Raw genomic sequence first — 18735 nt, 5'->3', positions numbered from 1 at the left:
GGGCAACTTTCCATGGACAAGGACAATGTAAATGGTCTCGTGAATATCTCGGCTTTCTCACTGTACTGAGTTGAATAGTGTCCTCCTCAGATACAGGTCCTTCTCAGAATGTGACCTTATTTGGAAAGAGGGTCTTTGCAGATGTAATTAGTTAAGATGAGGTTATACTGGAGTAGGGTGGATCCAAAATGTCCCCAGATCCCAACACGAACGGTGTCCCTGCAAGAGGAGAAGAGACACAAAAAGACACACAGGAGAGAATACCACGTGAAGACAGAGGAGAGACTGGAGTGCAGTGTCTACAACCCAAGGAACACCAAGGACTGTGAACAAGCACCAGAGACTAGAAGAGAGGCCATTTTCTCTCAGAGCCTACAGAAGGAAAGCAGCCCCACTGACATGGTGATTAGGATCTCCAGCCTCCAGAACTGGGACCAAGTAAGTTCCTGTTGTTTTCAGCCGCCCAGCTTCCAGTAATTTGTTACAGCAGCCCTAGGAAGCTAATATACTCACGCTTAGCTGCCTAAACGTCTAATTCTCAAAATAATACCAAGGGACAAACAGAATGAACACCAATAAAGCAAAATGTATAACAAGCCTGTTCTAAAACACACAAAAAAGGCTTCAAGGCAAACCAAAATTTTGAGTTAAAGTTTCCATTTATTAATTTACCATATAGCCTTCTTACAAGTTAGCTCTTCTCAGTTTGGAAACAACTCACAGACAGTTATATAGGTGCTTCTTCACTCTGGCATCCAATCTTGGAAGGACTTTGCCTTGAAAAAAAGGCCTGCTATCTCTCTGGCACTTTACGAATCTGAAGTTTATAAAACAACCATCTACCCTTTTGAGAGTCATTAAAATAAGGTGGGAAAATCTTTGGTGGCCTGTTTATACACATTTTAAAAACAAAGAGATCTGTCTAGAATATATTCTCAACACAAAGCCTTTCTTCCTAATATGTGCTTTTAACTCTGATCTCACTGAAACTACATGATTTCTACAGTCTTGCATATCTGGTAAGAATAAAGTTCACACAGAATAATATACTCATTATTTTTACTGCAGTATGCAGCTCTTACTATGAATTGGTGGTTACTACTTGAAAAAGGAAAACAAAACATCACTGGTGAAAATGTAAAATGGTATAACCGCTTGGGAAAAGATCCGTTTCTTAGCAAACTAAACCTATACCTACCATATAATCTAACAATTCGAATCCTAGGTATTTCTCAAGAGAAATGATATTATTTATATTCCATTTATACGAAGTTCTGAAACAGAAAACTAATCTGTGGTGGGAAAACAATTAAGACAGCTGTTGCCTTGAGAGGGTGTGAATGGAGACTGACTGAGAAGAGACATGAGGCAACTCCAAAGTGATGCTTATAGTCTGTACCCTGCTGCAGGCTGCGTACAAAGGTGAATGAAGGCTTCTATCAAAAGTCACTGATGGGTGCTCACTTCAGTAGCACATACACTAAAATCGGAACAATGCACAGACTGATTAGCATGGCCTCTGTGCAAGGATGATGCACACATTCGTGAAGCAGTCATTAAATTTTTTTTTAAAAAGTCACTGACTGGTACCCTCAAGATTGTACATTTCACTGTATGTAAACTTTACTGAAAAACCCAACCAACCTATAAACAAATACTGAATTCTAAGTGTTCAGAGGTGAAGTATATTGATATTTGTAACTTACCTCAAAGAATTCAGGCAAACTGGGTGGACAGAAGGATGGACAGATGTATAGTTACATAATAGAGCAAATACAATTAAAAGTTAATTGTAGGTTCTAAGTAGTGGGTATATGGGTGATTCACTGTACAATTCTCCAAATTTTCTATATGCCTCAATATATTCTTAATAAAATGTTGGGAAAAATGCCTGATTGGCTTTCTTAGCCAGAGTTACATTATACAGGTATGGATACATAAGTGTATACAGAGGTATAAACATTATAAACATAAAATTACAAAACTGCTGCATACTTTATATCTTATTACTATACTTGAAGAAATCATGCTTAATACTGCCAAAATACTAGTCCTTTAATCTCCATTTATTCCCAAACATTTATTATTATTATTTGTAATGATACACAAGGCACTCTACTATGTGCCTTGGAAAATAATGGCTCACATTTTAAACACCTAACACATGCCAACCATTTAATCCATTTATGTTCAATATTTTAAGAAAAGTACCTGATTACAAGCATTACCACTGGTTCACAGTTTTAAGGTTTTAATAATTTCAGCACTTGCGCACAGGCAATTGCAGTTTTTGTTTTTGTTTTTGTTTTTGTTTTTTTGAGATGGAGTCTCACTCTGTTGCCCAGGCTGGAGTATGGTGGCACAATCTCAGCTCACTGCAACCTCCACCTCCCAGGTTCGAATGATTCTCCTGCCTCAGCCTCCTGAGTAGCTGGGATTACAGGCGCCTGCCACCACGCCCAGCTAATTTTTGTATTTTTAGTAGAGATGGGGTTTCACCATGTTGGCCAGGCTGGTCTCGAACTCCTGACCTCCAGTGATCCGCCTGCCTCGGCCTCTCAAAGGCATGAGCCACCATGCCCAGCCGCAATTGTCGTTTTCTTAATTAGGATTCTGTAAATACATTTGCTTTTATTTATTTTTAAGACAGCATCTCCCTCTGTTGCCCAGGCTGGAGTGCAGTTGCACAATCACAGCTCATTGCAGCCTTGAACTTCAAGGCTCAAGTGATCCTCTCGCCTCTGCCTCCCAAGTAGCTGGGACTACAGACGTGTGCCACCATGCCTGGCTAATTTTTAAATTTTTTAGTGGAGACAGGTTCTCACTATGTTGCCCAGGCTGGTGTCAATCTCCTGGACTCAAGCAGTCCTCCCACTTCAGCCTCCTGAAGTGTTGGGATTACAAGTGTGAACCAGCATGCCTGGCTTACATTTATTTTTATCTCGAAAAGGTTTTTTTTTTTTTTTTTTAAGTAATTTTTTGGCTTGGGGATGAAGGACCTGAGAAAAACTACAACACATGAAAGAAGGATGTTCCCTTTAGGTTTTGTATCTTACATAAGTCATTCTGATTTTTTTAAATCATTTGTAGATACATCTGCTAACCTGGGGGAAAAAAATAACATGGAAGGACCTTGATTTACCTCTCTTTGGGAAGACAGGCAGCAACTATTAATATTTCCTGTAGACTTTAATTATCCTTTTGGATAGTAGAGTGGCCTAGATCATGTATATTTTATAATCGTACTTTCTCTTAGCTAGTGCCAAAAAGAATCCTAGGATTTCTTTTCACTTTAAAAATAAAATCTAAATTTTATGCTATTGATTAAAGACCTTAGGAACCCACACATATTCATGAGAATAAACTTGAAGCTCGTAACACTCACTAAAGAGTCATTTACCAGGAGGCATACTCAATGGAAAGACAGGGTTAAGGTGAAAAGGTCACGACAAACATTACGGGCTGTTAAAGACCTCTGTGAGGCCAGAGACACAAATGGCTGCAGGAAGTGACCTCATGTACCACTCGTGGTTCACAGAAAAAGATGTTGCAATGTCTCGCCTACAGATTATTTTTTAGAGATGGAGAAGAGGGTTAGAACCTGGGAACAAACTGCAAGACACTCTGATATTTTGCATAGCACACTCTGGGGGTGACCACTGAGGAAGACTTTTAAGGAAGCAGCTGATGGCCTATCTGCCAGTGCCACACTTTTATTTAATCACTGGCTATTAGAGCAGGTTTGGGGAGGTTGAGAGTAAAATAAAAAATGAACAGATTTTAGAGTCAGGCCTAGATGCAAACCTCAAGTTGGCTGCTCACCCACTAACTAATTCTGGATACATTTCTTTACCTATCAGTGCCTCTATTTCCTCAAGAGCATAAAACCACCTACTTGTCAGGGTTGCTGGGCAGACAAATTGAGATCAAATATTTTAAAAATTTAGTTCAGTACCTACTGTACAGTAAGTATCCTGTCAATATTAGTCTCTCTCCTTTTTGTAAGTCAGCCCTTGGTTTTATTAATGCTAGAGCAAACATTTATTGCAAAGCCTCTCCTGGTCACAGGCTACTTTGGTAGAGCAAAAACACTAAGAGAAAAATCCTCCCCATCTCTTCTCAGGCCATGTAGACATTCTCAAGCATGCATGAGGAGGTGAAAGTGAAGCTACCATTTCTGGTTTTCCCTAAGCAGTCTAGTATAAAATGTAGGTGTTATTTATTTACTTATTTATTTTTGAGACAGGGTCTTGCTCTGTCGCCCAGGCTGGAGTGCAGTGGTGCCATTACGGCTCACTGCAGCCTTAACCTCCTACACTTAAGTGATCCTCCCACCTCAGCCTCCTGAATAGCTGGGACCACAGGTGTGCACCACCATGTCCGGCTATTTTTGTATTTTTTGTAGAGACAAGGTCCCATTATATTGGCCCAGGCTGATCTCAAACTCCTTGACTCAAGTGATCCTCCTGCCTTAGCCTCCCAAAATGCTAAGATCCACCATGCCTGGCCTCCTTCAACTTTTAAAAATTATATGTCTAATATTCTTGAAAAAAAAATCTTCCAAATCTAGCACAGGCCATTTATATGAGCAATTTTGTAAATGGTTCTGGGAAACTAAGACGGCGAAATATAGAAAATTCTAATTCTCCTTAGCTAGGAAAACCATTCAATTAAGTGACCAGAAGTAACTCTGAGTCTGCAGAGATGGTAACATCCAGGCACAAGCTGTCATGCACCTAGGAGGTTGCAAGCAAGTATTTCTTAACAAAGACACTTCAATTTTTAAAAAACTTTTTACGTTAAAATTTTCAAACATATATAAATGTTTAACAAATCTCTGTATATCCATGACCTAGTTTCAATGATTATCAATGATCCCATTTTAAAGCTGGAACTTAGAGATACTATCTAATCTGTTTATCTCAGTATGTTTTTAGCGACACATATCTTCAGAATGGTATTCCCCTTGCGGGGAACAGAATTCCTTACAATTAAAACCTCGAAAGTCACAGTGGAAATTACCTAAATTCTGATATTATTAAAAAAAAAAAATAATAACATAAAACGATTGATTTCTCTTTTCCTAAGTAAAGAGAAAGGCAGATCTTCTAAATGTGGAGTTTTTTTTTTGTTTTTTTTTTTTGAGACGGAGTCTCGCTCTGTCGCCCAGGCTGGAGTGCAGTGGCACAATCTCGGCTCACTGCAAGCTCCGCCTCCCGGGTTCACGCCATTCTCCTGCCTCAGCCTCCCAAGTAGCTGGGACTACAGGTGCCCGCCACCACTATTTTTAGTAGAGATGGGGTTTCACCGTGTTAGCCAGGATGGTCTCGATCTCCTGACCTCGTGATCAGCCCGCCTCAGCCTCCCAAAGTACTGGGATTACAGGCGTGAGCCACTGCGCCCGGCCCTAAATGTGGAGTTTTTACTTCATATAATTTTTTGTCAAGTCACTATGAGTGACAATGATAGAAATCCTTAAGTTTGCATCATATTAAATAAGTCTTTCCAAAGACCTTGGGAAGACAATGAGTTCAAAAAAAAAAAAGTCAGGGAAGGCCAAAAATGAAAGGAAGGCACACAGGGTACATTCACAGAGGCACTGATATGCTCCTGATTCCCAAATCTTTAGGTCTCTTTTCTTGTAACTTCTATTTTATTTTACTTTTACTTTTGAGATGGAGTTTCACTCCTGTTGCCCAGGCTGGAGCGCAGTGGTGTGATCTCAGCTCACTTCAGCCTTGACCTCCTGGGTTCAAGCAATTCTCCTGCTTCAGCCTCCAGAGTAGCTGGGGTTACAGGCACGTGCCACCATGCCCAGCTAATTTTTTGGTATTTTTAGTAGAGACGGGTTTTCACCATTTCCAGGCTGGTCTCGAACTCCTGACCTCAAGTGATCTACCCGCCTTGGCCTCCCAAAGTGCTGGGATTACATGCATGAGCCACCACACCCGGCCTATTCTTGTAACTTCTACACAGCATCATTCACCATCTTGGACAACCTAATCACCCACTAACACAACTGCTCTCACCACTTCTCCGAGCTCATTATAAAACTAGAAGGAACCGCGTTGGTAGATGCAACAGTGTTTCTGCCTTTTCACCTCCTTACCATTAACAAAACCACTTGTGGCATATAATTGAGTAGGATTTGCCATCTCTGCTGTGGGGAAAGCCCTCTATTCTTCTCAGGGGAGCAAAACAGAACTTGCTGCCACTAGAAACAAACATAAGCAAAAGCAAACTACCCCCATTCCCCACCTCCCTTAGGCAGCCTCCAATTATATGCAAATGTGAGCTGATTCATGTGGAAGGGCTCCATCGCAGAGATCTAGAAAGTTCCAATTAGGCAGGCTAGATGAGGATGAGTGATATGACCACACTCAGCAGGAAGCTTCAGGCCTAAACACACTAACCAGAAATGACTCTACAGCTGGTTTATAAATATGACATCATATAGTCTGAGCTGCGGTCCTTGCTGCCCACTGAGAAGTGTTCACTGTCATCTGACTTAATTAATTCTAAAGGAACTTCCATTTCTTCTGACTCCCAAGTGAGCTTCAAAATCTGTATTTAACTGGCCACAATTTCACATTAAATAACTTTGGCCAATGCTTTTTTCTTTCCCTTTTTTTTGTTTTTGGAGACAGAGTCTCGCTCTGCCGCCCAGGCTAGAGTTCAGTGGTGCGAACTTGACTCACTGCAACCTCCACCTCCTGGGTTCAAGGGAGCACGTCCAGCTAATTTTTATATTTTTAGTAGAGATGGGGTTTCACCATGTTGGCCAGGCTGGTCTCGAACTCCTGACCTCAAGGGGTCCGCCCACCTCAGCCTCCCAAAGTGTTGGGATTACAGGCGTGAGCCACCATGCCCAGCCCAGTGCCTTTTTCTAAACCCTGGTAATCTGGCACTTCCTTCTCCAAAGAACATTTACACGCCTCTCAGAGTGAGTGAGGCCCTACAAGGCTAGCTGGATCACAACTTACTAGCAGGAGTTACGTATTTAGGGAAACAGGAGAGCACAAGAGGGGGAAAAAGTTGGAAAAGAGTTTGGGAAGCCCAAATAGGACCACAAAAGCCGTGGGACAAAAATGAAAGGAAGGTCCACACAGTACCTTTGGGAAGATGATGCTGTCCATGTCATCACTGGGTGAGTGAAAGAGGTCAGAATCACTCCCAGATTCTCTTTTAAGTACACCTTGTTTTGAGGTACACTCTCTGCCCAGTCCAACATCCAGGAAGTTCTCACATTCTGAAAAAGAGAATTTATTCACCAATATTGAAAAAAAAAAAAACAAAAAAAAACAAAAAACAAAAAGAACCACTTCCTTTTCACCCCAGCAACCAGTCTTTTAAATCTCTCCCTCACTCTTTTCTCTTCCTTCCCTCCTTGTTTCTTTCTTTTTTTCAAAATTAAGAAGCTATAAAAGGACACAGTCAAATTAGTAGCTCTGCTACTCCAATTCTAGGTTGAAATAGCTCCTACAGGACAATCATGCATCTGCCACGTTTATATTAGGTACAGAAAGATAAAAGGATGATTTAGAAGCATATTCTACTTCTATTTAGATACCTGAATGGTAATGCTTTCCTCATGGTAGTGAGGGAATTTTTTTTCTTTTGTCTTCAAAATCCAAAGTCTTCTACTAGCAACTATGTGATGGGGTTTGTTTTAAACTTATAGGTTCTACTGAGTAATAACAGAAATATAATTTAACTTTTCTTACCATAAATAGCTCTTAAATTGGGGGCATAATATGCCAAAGTGGAAAAATTTATCATTTAGAGTGTTTTCGGTTCAATAACTAGAACAGGGACCCTGGCAAGCTACAGGGAGGGGTCTGTGACAGAAATACTACCTTTGTACATCGAGGAAGCCTAAAAACTTAGTAGCTTGAAATAAGCAAGGTATTCTCTCTTATTAACTTTGCTTTTCTGTTTTGTGTTGTTTATTTTGAGACAAGTTCTCGTTCTGTTGCTCAGGCTGTACTACGGTGACATGATCTCAGCTCACTTCAACCTCCACCTCCTGGGCTCAAGCAATCCTCACACCTTAGCCTCCCAAGTAGCTGAGACTGCAGGCACACGCCACCAAGTCCAGTTTATTTTTTGTAAAGATGGGGTTTTGGCATGTTGCCCAGGCTATTAACTTTGTAAACAAAAGTGACATGTGACTGGGTACCAACACGGTCAAAGAGATTTGTGGATGGTGAAACCAAGAACCTAAGTCCATTACTGAGTGGATATGAGCTTCCTTCAAGAAGTTTTTGCAACTTCCGCCTCCTGGGTTCAAGCGATTCTCCTGCTTCAGCCTCTTGAGTAGCTGGGACTACAGGCACATGCCACCATGCCTGGCTAATTTTTTTTTTTTTTTTTTTTTTTTGTATTTTTAGTAGAGATGAGGTTTCACCGTGTTAGCCAGGATGATCTCCATCCCCTGACCATGTGATCCACCTGCCTCAGCCTCCCAAAGTGCTGGGATTACAGGTGTGAGCCACTGGGCCTGGCCCTAAGAAGTTTTAAGGATAAAATCATGGCCGGGCATGGTGGCTCAAGCCTGTAATCCCAGCACTTTGGGAGGCTGAGGCAGGCGGATCACCTGCGGCCAGAGTTCGAGAACAGCCTGGCCAACATGGTGAAACCCCGTCTCTACTAAAAATACAAAAAATTAGCCAGGCATGGTGGCAGGTGCCTGTAATCCCAGCTACTTGGGAGGCTGAGGCAGAAGAATCGCTTGAACCCGGGAAGCGGAGACTGCAGTGAGCCCAGTGAGCCAAGATCACGCCATTGCACTCCAGCCTAGGTGACAGAGAGCAACTTCATTTCCAAAAAAAAAAAAAAAAAAAAAAAAAGATAAAAGTCATGCATCTCTGTTTTTGTAAGCAAGTTAATGTGTTATTTGGACAACCAGGTAGGCATGCTTTATCAAATTTGTAGGTGACACTAAATGATGAGGGACAGGGCAGGAAACCTGGCTATCTAGGAGTTAAAAAGAACTCTACTTGGAGGTTTTTGGGGGAAGCAAATTCAAAAGGAACTGACAGTACAAGGTGATGACAAAACCAAAGAAACACTAATAGTTTTAGTCTCTATTAGTAAATAGTACACTGGCATCCAAAACGGGGACAGTCCTGTCGCTATGTGCCATCCAGACCACACCCTTGGGACTGTACTTGTTCCTAAATAACATCTCAAGTAGAACACTGATAAACAAAAATGTGTACGTAGTAATGGGGTCACGACAGTCAAACCGTCTGAGATACATACAGCTTGCCGAGGAGCTTGAAGAAAATGTGCCTAAAGACTGTCACAGATTCCCTCTGTACTGTTCCAGGGGCAAAGACCAGTGAGTGTGAGCTACAGAGCTTCACTAAAACGGGGCTTCTTAGCAATAGGTTGGGTGGCCTATAAAGTAATGACTATCACTTTACCAGAAGGGTTTTGGAACAGAGAATGACTATGTCAAGATATTACAGAAAAGGTATCTGTACAGAGAGGGAAGTGAGGGTTGGACTACATAACTTCCAATGTCTCCTTTGATTATTAGATTCTATGCTTGGGTGGTAATTATGTTGTCTCTGTGTGTTGAAAGTGGGAAGAAATAGTTCTTCTAATTAACAGTTAAGTAATTAGTGATAATCACTAAATTATTTGCCCTGGTAGCTTAGAGCAAGGGTCAAGGTTGCATTGCATTGCATTGGTATAGGTCATAAATCCCTTGCCAATAAAATTACTTTTTCTACTAGTTAAGCATCTGGCTAAATACTGGGGAGTATCCAAATAAAAAGAAATGTTTAGTGTTGGGGGGGAAGCAGTTTACTGTCTTGTAGCAGAAATGAACATATTAGAAGACAATTTCAACAAAGAATTACAAAAAAAAAAAATGCCATAGGAAGTGAGACAGGGCTCATGGATGAATCTGAAAATCTTTCATTTTAAAAAAAAAAAATCACCTTAGTCTGTTTCAGTCTTGGTTCAAACTATTTTGGAGTGTGTTAGTTCAATGGGAACAGCCCTGCCTTTAACAGACTGGAAACTATGGGTATTCTGGAGGTTTTTTTTTTCACGTTTCCTAGAGTATGTAGTAACCTAGGAGGAGTTGGTGGGTATGATCTATTCCTTCTCCTTTCCCTGCTTGAAAAAATAAAAAAATGCCTTTCCATGGTTGAGGGAAAAATATGGGGGCTGGCCAAGAAAAGAAAGGGCTGTCACAGCAACTACGCTGAGCTGCTCGCTGTCCAGCTGGCCCTCTAACAGACCACGTCCAAATTCCAGACTGGAAAACAAACTAGCTCACGATATTCGAATGGAAAATTCATGGGGAAGATCCAGATTCAGCCCTGGCAGGAATACCTCACCCAGAAAAAAAATTCAAGCCAGCACCACAAGGGATAACAAACCAAGTTTGGGACGAGAGTCTGCTCTGTGAGATAAAGCTGACTGTTGAGGAGGGAAAGAGGGAAAAGTACAGAAAGAAGGGCTAAGATGGAGAGAGAGGGACCGTAAACCATTATAACCTCCTAACGCCATGGGGCGGGGGGAGGTGGGGGGAATCCCTAAAGGCAGAGCTAAACCACACCCTGTGTCACATGAATTGGTAAGTTTTCAAAATTAATAAAATCTTTTCTTTCTTCCTATTTGTCCCCTTCCTACTGAATAAAGGGGAGCGGCATATCTAAGTGTAAACAAGAGTAAAGAGCTCTGGTTTTTGAGTTAGACTAATCAGGCTTAAATCTAGGTCTGACTACTTAATAGAAGAAAAATTCCAGGCAAGAAGTAATTTCACCCCTCTCAGTTGCCATTTCCATAACAGTGACAAGAGATGATTAGTACTTCCCTAAAGGAGTCATAGTGACAGGAATAATTTATACATATAGTAACCAGAACTCTGGTTTCCAGCACATAGCAGGTGTGTGATATATGTGTCTAATGAAGTTAAGGCTTCATTAACCTTTAATGTATGATTCAGTAAGTATCCAGATGACAGTACCTTAAAGGTGGACACAGGTAGGGCCAGTCCCATTTTATGACCCATATGTAAATCTGTCTATAATTTTGGTGTACTGAGCTATTAGCTTTTCAGAAGCTAACAGAATACACACTTTTTAAAAGGTGTTATCTAGTCATTTAGGTTTAAAACAACATATATGCCAACAAACTGTTGTTGGGGAAGGGCAGGAAAACACACTGCTGAAATCCGGTGGGCTCTGTTATGTCACACTAATCATAATTCTATCTTGTAATTTATCCATTATTGAAGAGTATACAAAGTGATTTTAAAAGACAGTATCTTGGCCAGGCGCGGTGGCTCATGCCTGTAATCCCTTTGTAAGCACTTTGGGAGGATGAGGGGGATGGATCATGAGGTCAGGAGATTGAGACCATCCTGGCTAATATGGTGAAACCCCGTCTCTACTAAAAATACAAAAAAATTAGCCGGGTGTGGTGGCGGGCGCCTGTAGTCCCAGCTACTCAGGAGGCTGAGGCAGGAGAATGGCGTGAACCTGGGAGGCGGAGCTTGCAGTGAGCCGAGATTGTGCCACTGCATTCCAGCCTGGGCGACAGAGCGAGACTCTGTTATTTATTTATTTATTTATTTATTTATTTATTTATTTCTTTATTTGAGATGGAGTCTTGCTACGTCGCCCAGGCTGGAGTGCAGTGGCATGATCTTGGCTCACTGCAACCTCTGCCTCCCAGGTTCAAGTGATTCTTCTGCCTCAGTCTCCCGAGTAGCTGGGACTACAGAGGCGTGCCACCACACCCGGCTAATTTTTGTATTTTTAGTAGAGATGGGAGTTTCACCATATTGGCCAGGCTGGTCTCGAACTTCTGATCTCGTGATCTGCCCGCCTCGGCCTCCCCAAGTGTTGGGATTACAGGCGTGAGCCACCTCGCCCGGCCAAAAGACAATATCTTATTTGGTCTAATGCTATTGCTCTCTTGAGGAAGTGTGTATAAAGTAAAATACAGAAACCTGCAAAACAAAGTACCTGGGATTCACAAAAACACTATGCCTAAAATCAAAATCTCAGGTCTGAAGCTCAGTAGCATAATTCTGATCTGCAATTCTGTTAAATAGAGATTTTAAAATAATTACTCTAAAAAGACTAAATTGCTTATGCTTGGGGTTAGGGTGTACAGTAGGTCTACAGAATTCATAATTGTGTCCTGGGGAAAATATCCAGGGGTTCAAAAATTATTTCTCTAAATATAGAAATTAAACTATGATGTGTGGAGATCTTTCCTTCCTATGAATATTCAAACTGTGAGCAACCTCATTTAACCTTTACTTGGCAGAAAGTCTCACTCTTGGGTGGTTTTAATTACACTTTTAGAAAAAGCCCCAAACAGTTTAAGGACCCAAAACACAGTAGTAAGTGGTACACGTTTAAGTAGAAGGTTCTAGGAGGCAACATGGGGGAACTGTCAGCTAAATCTGTGAACAGGGCCAATCTTGTAAAACTTGGACCCTGAACACAACTATAGCATAATATCCTTAACTACTCTCAAAAAATGAGACAAAAATAGAGAAAAACACTTTTCATATTTGTTTTCAATATTTCCTTTGTAGTAAAGTCAGAGAGTTGACAATCAGTAGGAAACTGCTCTGGAGTTAGAGGATTCAAAACCATTTGTTTTTAAATTTAATACTACTGAAGGGTATCTACATGTAAACTATTTCTAAAAAGACCTGCAAATGAAGACTAGATAATTTTTAAAGCTGGGCAGTAAAAATTGGGAAGGCAAACAGAGGCTTGCTGGGTAAAACAGACTAAAAAAACTCAGAATGCAAATTACTAGTATTCACTTAGCAGTCGTAGAACAGGCACAGGGATTACTCATCATGTCATCTGTACTACACCCTCAAAATGAGACAGGCTACTAACACTTTACAGATGGGAGGGAGACAACGGAGCACACAGACATTAGGGAACATACTTTACATCACACAGAGTTAGAGGCTGGACCTGGTTTAAAAGTTGGGAATCCTAACTAATCACAAGCTATGTGCTGTGTCATTAACAAGCAAGGTCTTAAGAGCATCGTACCCTCAAGTGTTGTTAGGAATAACTCAAAGGTACTTAAGGAAAGACTTAATTCCTGACCATGTGTCCAAAGTGTAATGGTTCTCAACCTTGGGTACACAGCAGGGTAATCAAAGGAGCTTATAAAGATTTTGATATCTAGGCCACACCCCACCCAATTAAATCAGAATATCTGGAGGTAGGACCCAGGCATCAGTATATTTTTAAAGCTTGTTCAGCCAGATAATTCCAATGTGCATTCAAAATTGAGAACCTCAGGTTTGGTTAACAGTATATTTATACTTTTACCAGATTAAAAATCCTATGTCATATGTATATGCACAGCACAGATGCCTTCACAAATGAATGAATCATAAAGCCACCTATGATGTCTGTTGCTATCAAAATAAAATTCAGGTAATTACATGTGTTCATCTTCAACTGTAAGACAAAATGCCTACAAACCCAGATCACATATATCCCTTCCTCTGATTTATTGTATAACATGCTAAGAAAGGGCAGATCTCCAAATAAAACGATCTGCCAGAGTGGGGCTGCAGCTCCAGAAAATGAATGGATAATCTCAGCTTACCTGGGCTCTGCTTGGAAGCCAGAAGAGATGCTGCATCAGGGCATGGCTCTATTGTACACCAGTTTTCTCGGTTTATCTGAAAGAAAAGGAAAACACTGAGTTTCAGACACTGAAGTAATGTGAGATAATTTTACAGGTGCCAAAATTATGTCAACTGACCAACATTCCTATCTTTTTCTTTAATACAGGGTGAGCAAACTTATGTCAAGGGAAAAAAATTTTTTTTTCACAATATTACCACAGCAATCTATACTCAAGGATCTTTAGAGGTTGTCAATAAAAATTAGGCATACAAAAGCAATAAGAAAAGATACACAAAGATGAAGGCCATAGTGTAGGCCAAGGGTAAAATTTAAAAAGTTAACAAATGAAATTGACTAAATATTAAAATACATATTTGGTGTGGCTCGTGCCAGTAATCCCAATACTTTGGGAGGCTGAGGTGGGAGGATTGCTTGAGGCCAGGAGTTCAAGACAAGTCTGGCAAACGTGGCAAAACCCCATCTCTACTAAAATACAAAATTTACCCAGGCATGGTGGTGGTGCACGCCTGTAATCCCAGCTACTCAGGAGGCTGAGGCACAAGAATTGCTTAAACCTGGGAGGCAGATGTTGCAGTGAGCCGAGATCGCGCCACTGCACTCCAGCCTGGGCGGAGCAAGACGCCATCTCAAAAAAAAAAAAAAAACAGGCTCAGAGGGGTTGCTGAAGTAATAAACAGCAGGACTGGTGCTGGAATGCCAAGTCTGTGTTATTCTAAAAAGCAAATACTTCCCCCCTCCTCACAAATTAAAAAAAAATTAAATATTGCCTTTACACCTCCCAACCCTCTTAATATTATAATTCTCTTTGATTGAATTTTAAATTTTTTAAATTACCATTGAAGATTTCAATACTCCTCTCTTAATTGATAAACACAAACAAAATCAGCAAGATAGAGAAAACTTGAAAAACCTCAACCAATTTGAGCTAACACAATATAGAACACTCCACCCAATAATAGCATAAGAAACATTCTCAAGTGCACTTGGAATGTTCATATTCTATCACATAAAACAAACCTCAAATAAAACAAATGTTCATATTCTATCACATAAAACAAACCTCAAATAAAACAAACATATACTGTAGCACAAAACAAGTCTTAAATATAAGAGAATTAAAATAATAAAAAGTATGCTCTGTGATCACAACAGTATTAAATCAGAAATCCAAAACAAAAAATACTGGGGAAAAACTCAAATATTTGAAAAAAATTTTAAAAACTTCTAAATAGGCTGGGCGTGGCACGCCTGTAATCCCAGCACTTTAGGAGGCTGAGGCGGGCGGATCACAAGGTCAGGAGATGGAGACCATCCTGGCTAACACGGTGAAATCCCGTCTCTACTAAAAAAAAAATATACAAAAAAATTAGCCAGGCATGGTGGCAGGCGCCTGCAGTCGCAGCTACTCAGGTCAGGAGGCTGAGGCAGAACGGCATGAACCCGGGAGGCACAGCTTGCAGTGAGTGAAGATCGCGCCACTGCACTCCAGCCTGGGTGACAGAGATTAAAAAAAAAAAAAAACAAAACGTCTAAATAACCCAATGAAAGTAGAAATATTAAGAAAAAGAAGAAAATATTTTAAATTGAATAAAAATTAAAACACCACATATAAAAATTTGTGGATATAACTAAAGCAGTGCTAACAGCAATATTTATAACATTACATGCCTATATTAGAACATAAGGTTTCAAATCAGTGATCTAAACTTCTACCTTATGAAACTAGAAAAAGAGGAGGAAATTAACCCAAAGCAAGCAGGATAAAGAAAATAAAGAACAGAAATCAATAAAATAGAAAACAGAAGAACAATAAAATCAATGAAACCAAAAGCTGGTTCCTTAAAAGGGTCAATAATATCAATACAACTCTGGCAAGGCTAATCAAAAAAGAAAAGCAACAAATGACAGGAATCAGGAATTACAGAGTGACACCATTACAGATCCTATAGATATTGAAAAAATAAAGAAATATTACGAACATTACTGCAATAAATTCATCAAGTTGGATCAAATAGCATTCCATGACACTATACAAACTACCAAAATTCACTCAAGAAAACACAGATAATCTAAATAGCCTTATTCTATTAAAGCAATTGAGTCCATAGTTTAAAACTTTATTACAAGGAAAACTTCAGGCCTAGATGACTTCAGTGGTGAATGCTACCAAACATTTAAGAAAGAAATGTCAACTCTACACAAGCTCTTACAGAAAACAGAAGAAAAGTATTTACAATGCAGCTCATTTTATGAGCCTGGCATTACTCTGAAATCAAAACCAGACAGATATAAGAAAACTATAGATCAATATTCCTCAGGAATATAGATGCAAAAAACCTTAACAAAATTTTAGGTTAATGGAATCCAGCAATATATATCATGAGCACATGGGTTCATCCCAGGAATTTAAGGTTGGTTTAGCACTTGAAAAACCAGTTTATTAAAAGACCAAAAAACTCACGAACTAATGATCATCATTAGATGAAAAGAATTTGGGGCCGGGAGCGGCGGCTCATGCCTGTAATCCCAGCACTTTGGGAAGCCAAGGCAGGCAGATCACTTCAGGTCAGGAGTTCAAGATCAGCCTGGCCAACATGGTGAAACCACATCTCTACTGAAAATACAAAAATCAGCCAGGTGTGGTGGTGGGTCTCTGTAATCCCAGCTACTAGGGAGCCTGAGGCATGAGAATCACTTGAACCCGGGAGGCAGAGGTTGCAGTGAGCCGTGATTGTGCCACTGAACACCAGCCTGGGCAACAAAGCAAGAATCTGTCTCAAAGGAAAAAAAAAAAAATCAGCAAAATTCAACATCTATTCATGATAAAAACTCTCAGAACACTAGGAACAGAAAGGAAATTACTCAACTTGACAAAGGCATCTATAAAAAACCTACGGTTAACATTATATTTATTGGTGAAAGACTAAATGCTTTCATTCTGAGATCAGTAACCAAAGATGTCCATTCTCATCACTTTTATTCGACAATATTCTGGAGGTCCTATCCAGTGCAGTAAAGCAGAAAAAGAAAGAAAACGCATACCATTGGAAAGGAAGAAGTAAAACTTGGTTTATTCACAAATGGCGTGACTGCCTATGTAGAAAATCCTAAGGAATCTATAAAAATACTGGAATAAATAATATATTAACAAAAGCAAGGTTGCCAGACACAAAGTCAACATACTAGCAATGAGCAATTAGAAACTGAAATTAAAAGTAAAAGCAATGCCATTTACAAAAGCCTCAATAAATATAAAATAATTAGGGATAATTTTAAGAAAATATGAGTAAGACTCATACTCTGAAACCTTTATAAAACATTGTTGAGAAAAATTAATGCAGAATTAAATAAATACAGAGATACCATGAGATCAGAAGACTCAATACAGTTGTTAATTGTCCTCAAATTGATCACTACATGATTTCAAGACATACTATAAAAGCTGCACTAACCAAACCAAGGTGATATTAAATGGCAGACATACAGATCAATGGCAGAGAAGAGAGAATCCACAAACAGACCTTCACAGATATGGCCCATTGATTTCTGACAAAGATGCCAAGATATTTTAATGAGGAACAAATAGTCTTATGAACAAATGATGCTATAACGACTGGATACTAATATGTAAACAAATACAACTCCCCAAGATCTAAAATCTTACCCCAAACCTTACCACCTATAAAAATGAACTCAGAATACATTATATATCTAAATGTTCAACCTAAAACTATAAAACTCCTAAAGAAGACAGAGGGAAACACTTTTATGGGAACTTCGGTTATACAAAGATTTCTTAAATAGTACATTTTTTAAAACATGAAAAAAAAGATAAATCTATGTCAACCTTAAAAACTTTTACTCCTCAAAAGCCACTGTTAGGAATACAAAAAGGCAAACTAAAAACTGAAGGAAAATATTTATAAAACAATTATCTGCTAAGAACTCCTACCTGGAATATTTAAAAATAAAAGAAACTCTTACAATGCAGTAACAAAGCAACACGATTTTTTAAATGGGTAAAAGATTTGAATAAACATTTTATTTAAAAAGATATACGAAAGGCAGATAAGCAAAAAAAAGATACCCAACATCATTAATCCACAGGAAAATGTAAATTAAAATCACAAGGACATACCAGCAGACATCCATTACAACAGTCAAAATTTGAGACTGATAATACCAAATGTTGGCAAAGATGTGGAGCAACTAGAACACAGTACTGTTGCTGAAAGAAAGCAAAATAGTACAGCCATTTTGGGAAAGCAGTTTAGCAGTTTTTCATAATGTCAAACATATACTTACATACCACATAGCATCCCATTCATTTACCGAAGAAGAATCAAAACCTACTGTCACACAAAGACTTGCACTGGAATTTTTAAAGCGCTTTAATTCATGAGAGCTCCAAACTAGAAACAGCCCAGATTGCCATCAAATGGTAAATGGATAAGCAAATTATAATATATCCATACAATGTTATACATTCACAGAAAGAAGAAATGAACTGCTGATACAAACAACATGGATGAATCTCAAGAGTATTACGGTAAGTTAAAAAAAAAAAAAAAAAAGCCAGACTCAAAAGACTATGTATTGTATGGTTCTATCTATGCAATATCTAGAAAAGGCAAACCTACAGTAGCAAGAAAACATTAGTGTTCAGCAGAGACTGAAGGAGAAGACTGACTACAGGGAGACAGAAGGGAACTTCTGAGCTGACAGAAGTGTTCCTATTATGATGCGGTAGTGATTACACAATTTAAATATTTGTCAAGGCTCACCAAACTATAAACTTATATTGGTTAATTTTGTTGTACGGAAATTTATACCAGAATAAAGCTGAAAACAAATACATTCTCAAAAACAGAAGTATAAAATATAAAATAAATTTTAGTCTTCACAATTCCCACACACCTTAACATTATAACCCTTTAATCATTAAAACTGACATACTCAGATGTAATTCTAAATAATATGAGCAGAAATATCTAAACAAACTACTAAGTAGTTGTGAATATTTGTATGCTCAAAGACAGAAGCCTTGATTTTATTCAATAACCTCTAAAATATA

General features: G+C 39.2%; 1 protein-coding gene and 1 non-coding gene across 15 annotated transcripts in view; one reads left to right on the top strand and one right to left on the bottom strand.

Annotated features, from left to right (window-relative positions):
- AKAP13 (A-kinase anchoring protein 13) overlaps positions 1 to 18735 on the bottom strand; it is a 361925-nt gene that overhangs the window by 95179 nt on the left and 248011 nt on the right. For all 14 annotated transcript variants that reach the window (XM_055098908.2, XM_055098910.2, XM_055098909.2 and 11 more), the window contains 2 exons: positions 13618 to 13693; positions 7113 to 7249 (listed from right to left, as the gene is read on the bottom strand). In XM_055098908.2, the coding sequence (XP_054954883.2) occupies positions 7113 to 7249; positions 13618 to 13693 (213 nt within the window). The remainder of the gene's footprint in view (positions 1 to 7112; positions 7250 to 13617; positions 13694 to 18735) is intronic.
- LOC112437215 (U6 spliceosomal RNA) lies at positions 1457 to 1566 on the top strand. Its single transcript, XR_003025857.1, has one exon. It is a non-coding gene; the product is annotated as a U6 spliceosomal RNA (small nuclear RNA).

Source organism: Pan paniscus, chromosome 16, assembly GCF_029289425.2.
Source record: "Pan paniscus chromosome 16, NHGRI_mPanPan1-v2.0_pri, whole genome shotgun sequence".
Classification (NCBI taxonomy): domain Eukaryota; kingdom Metazoa; phylum Chordata; class Mammalia; order Primates; family Hominidae; genus Pan; species Pan paniscus.
This window is presented reverse-complemented; position numbering and strand designations above follow the sequence as displayed.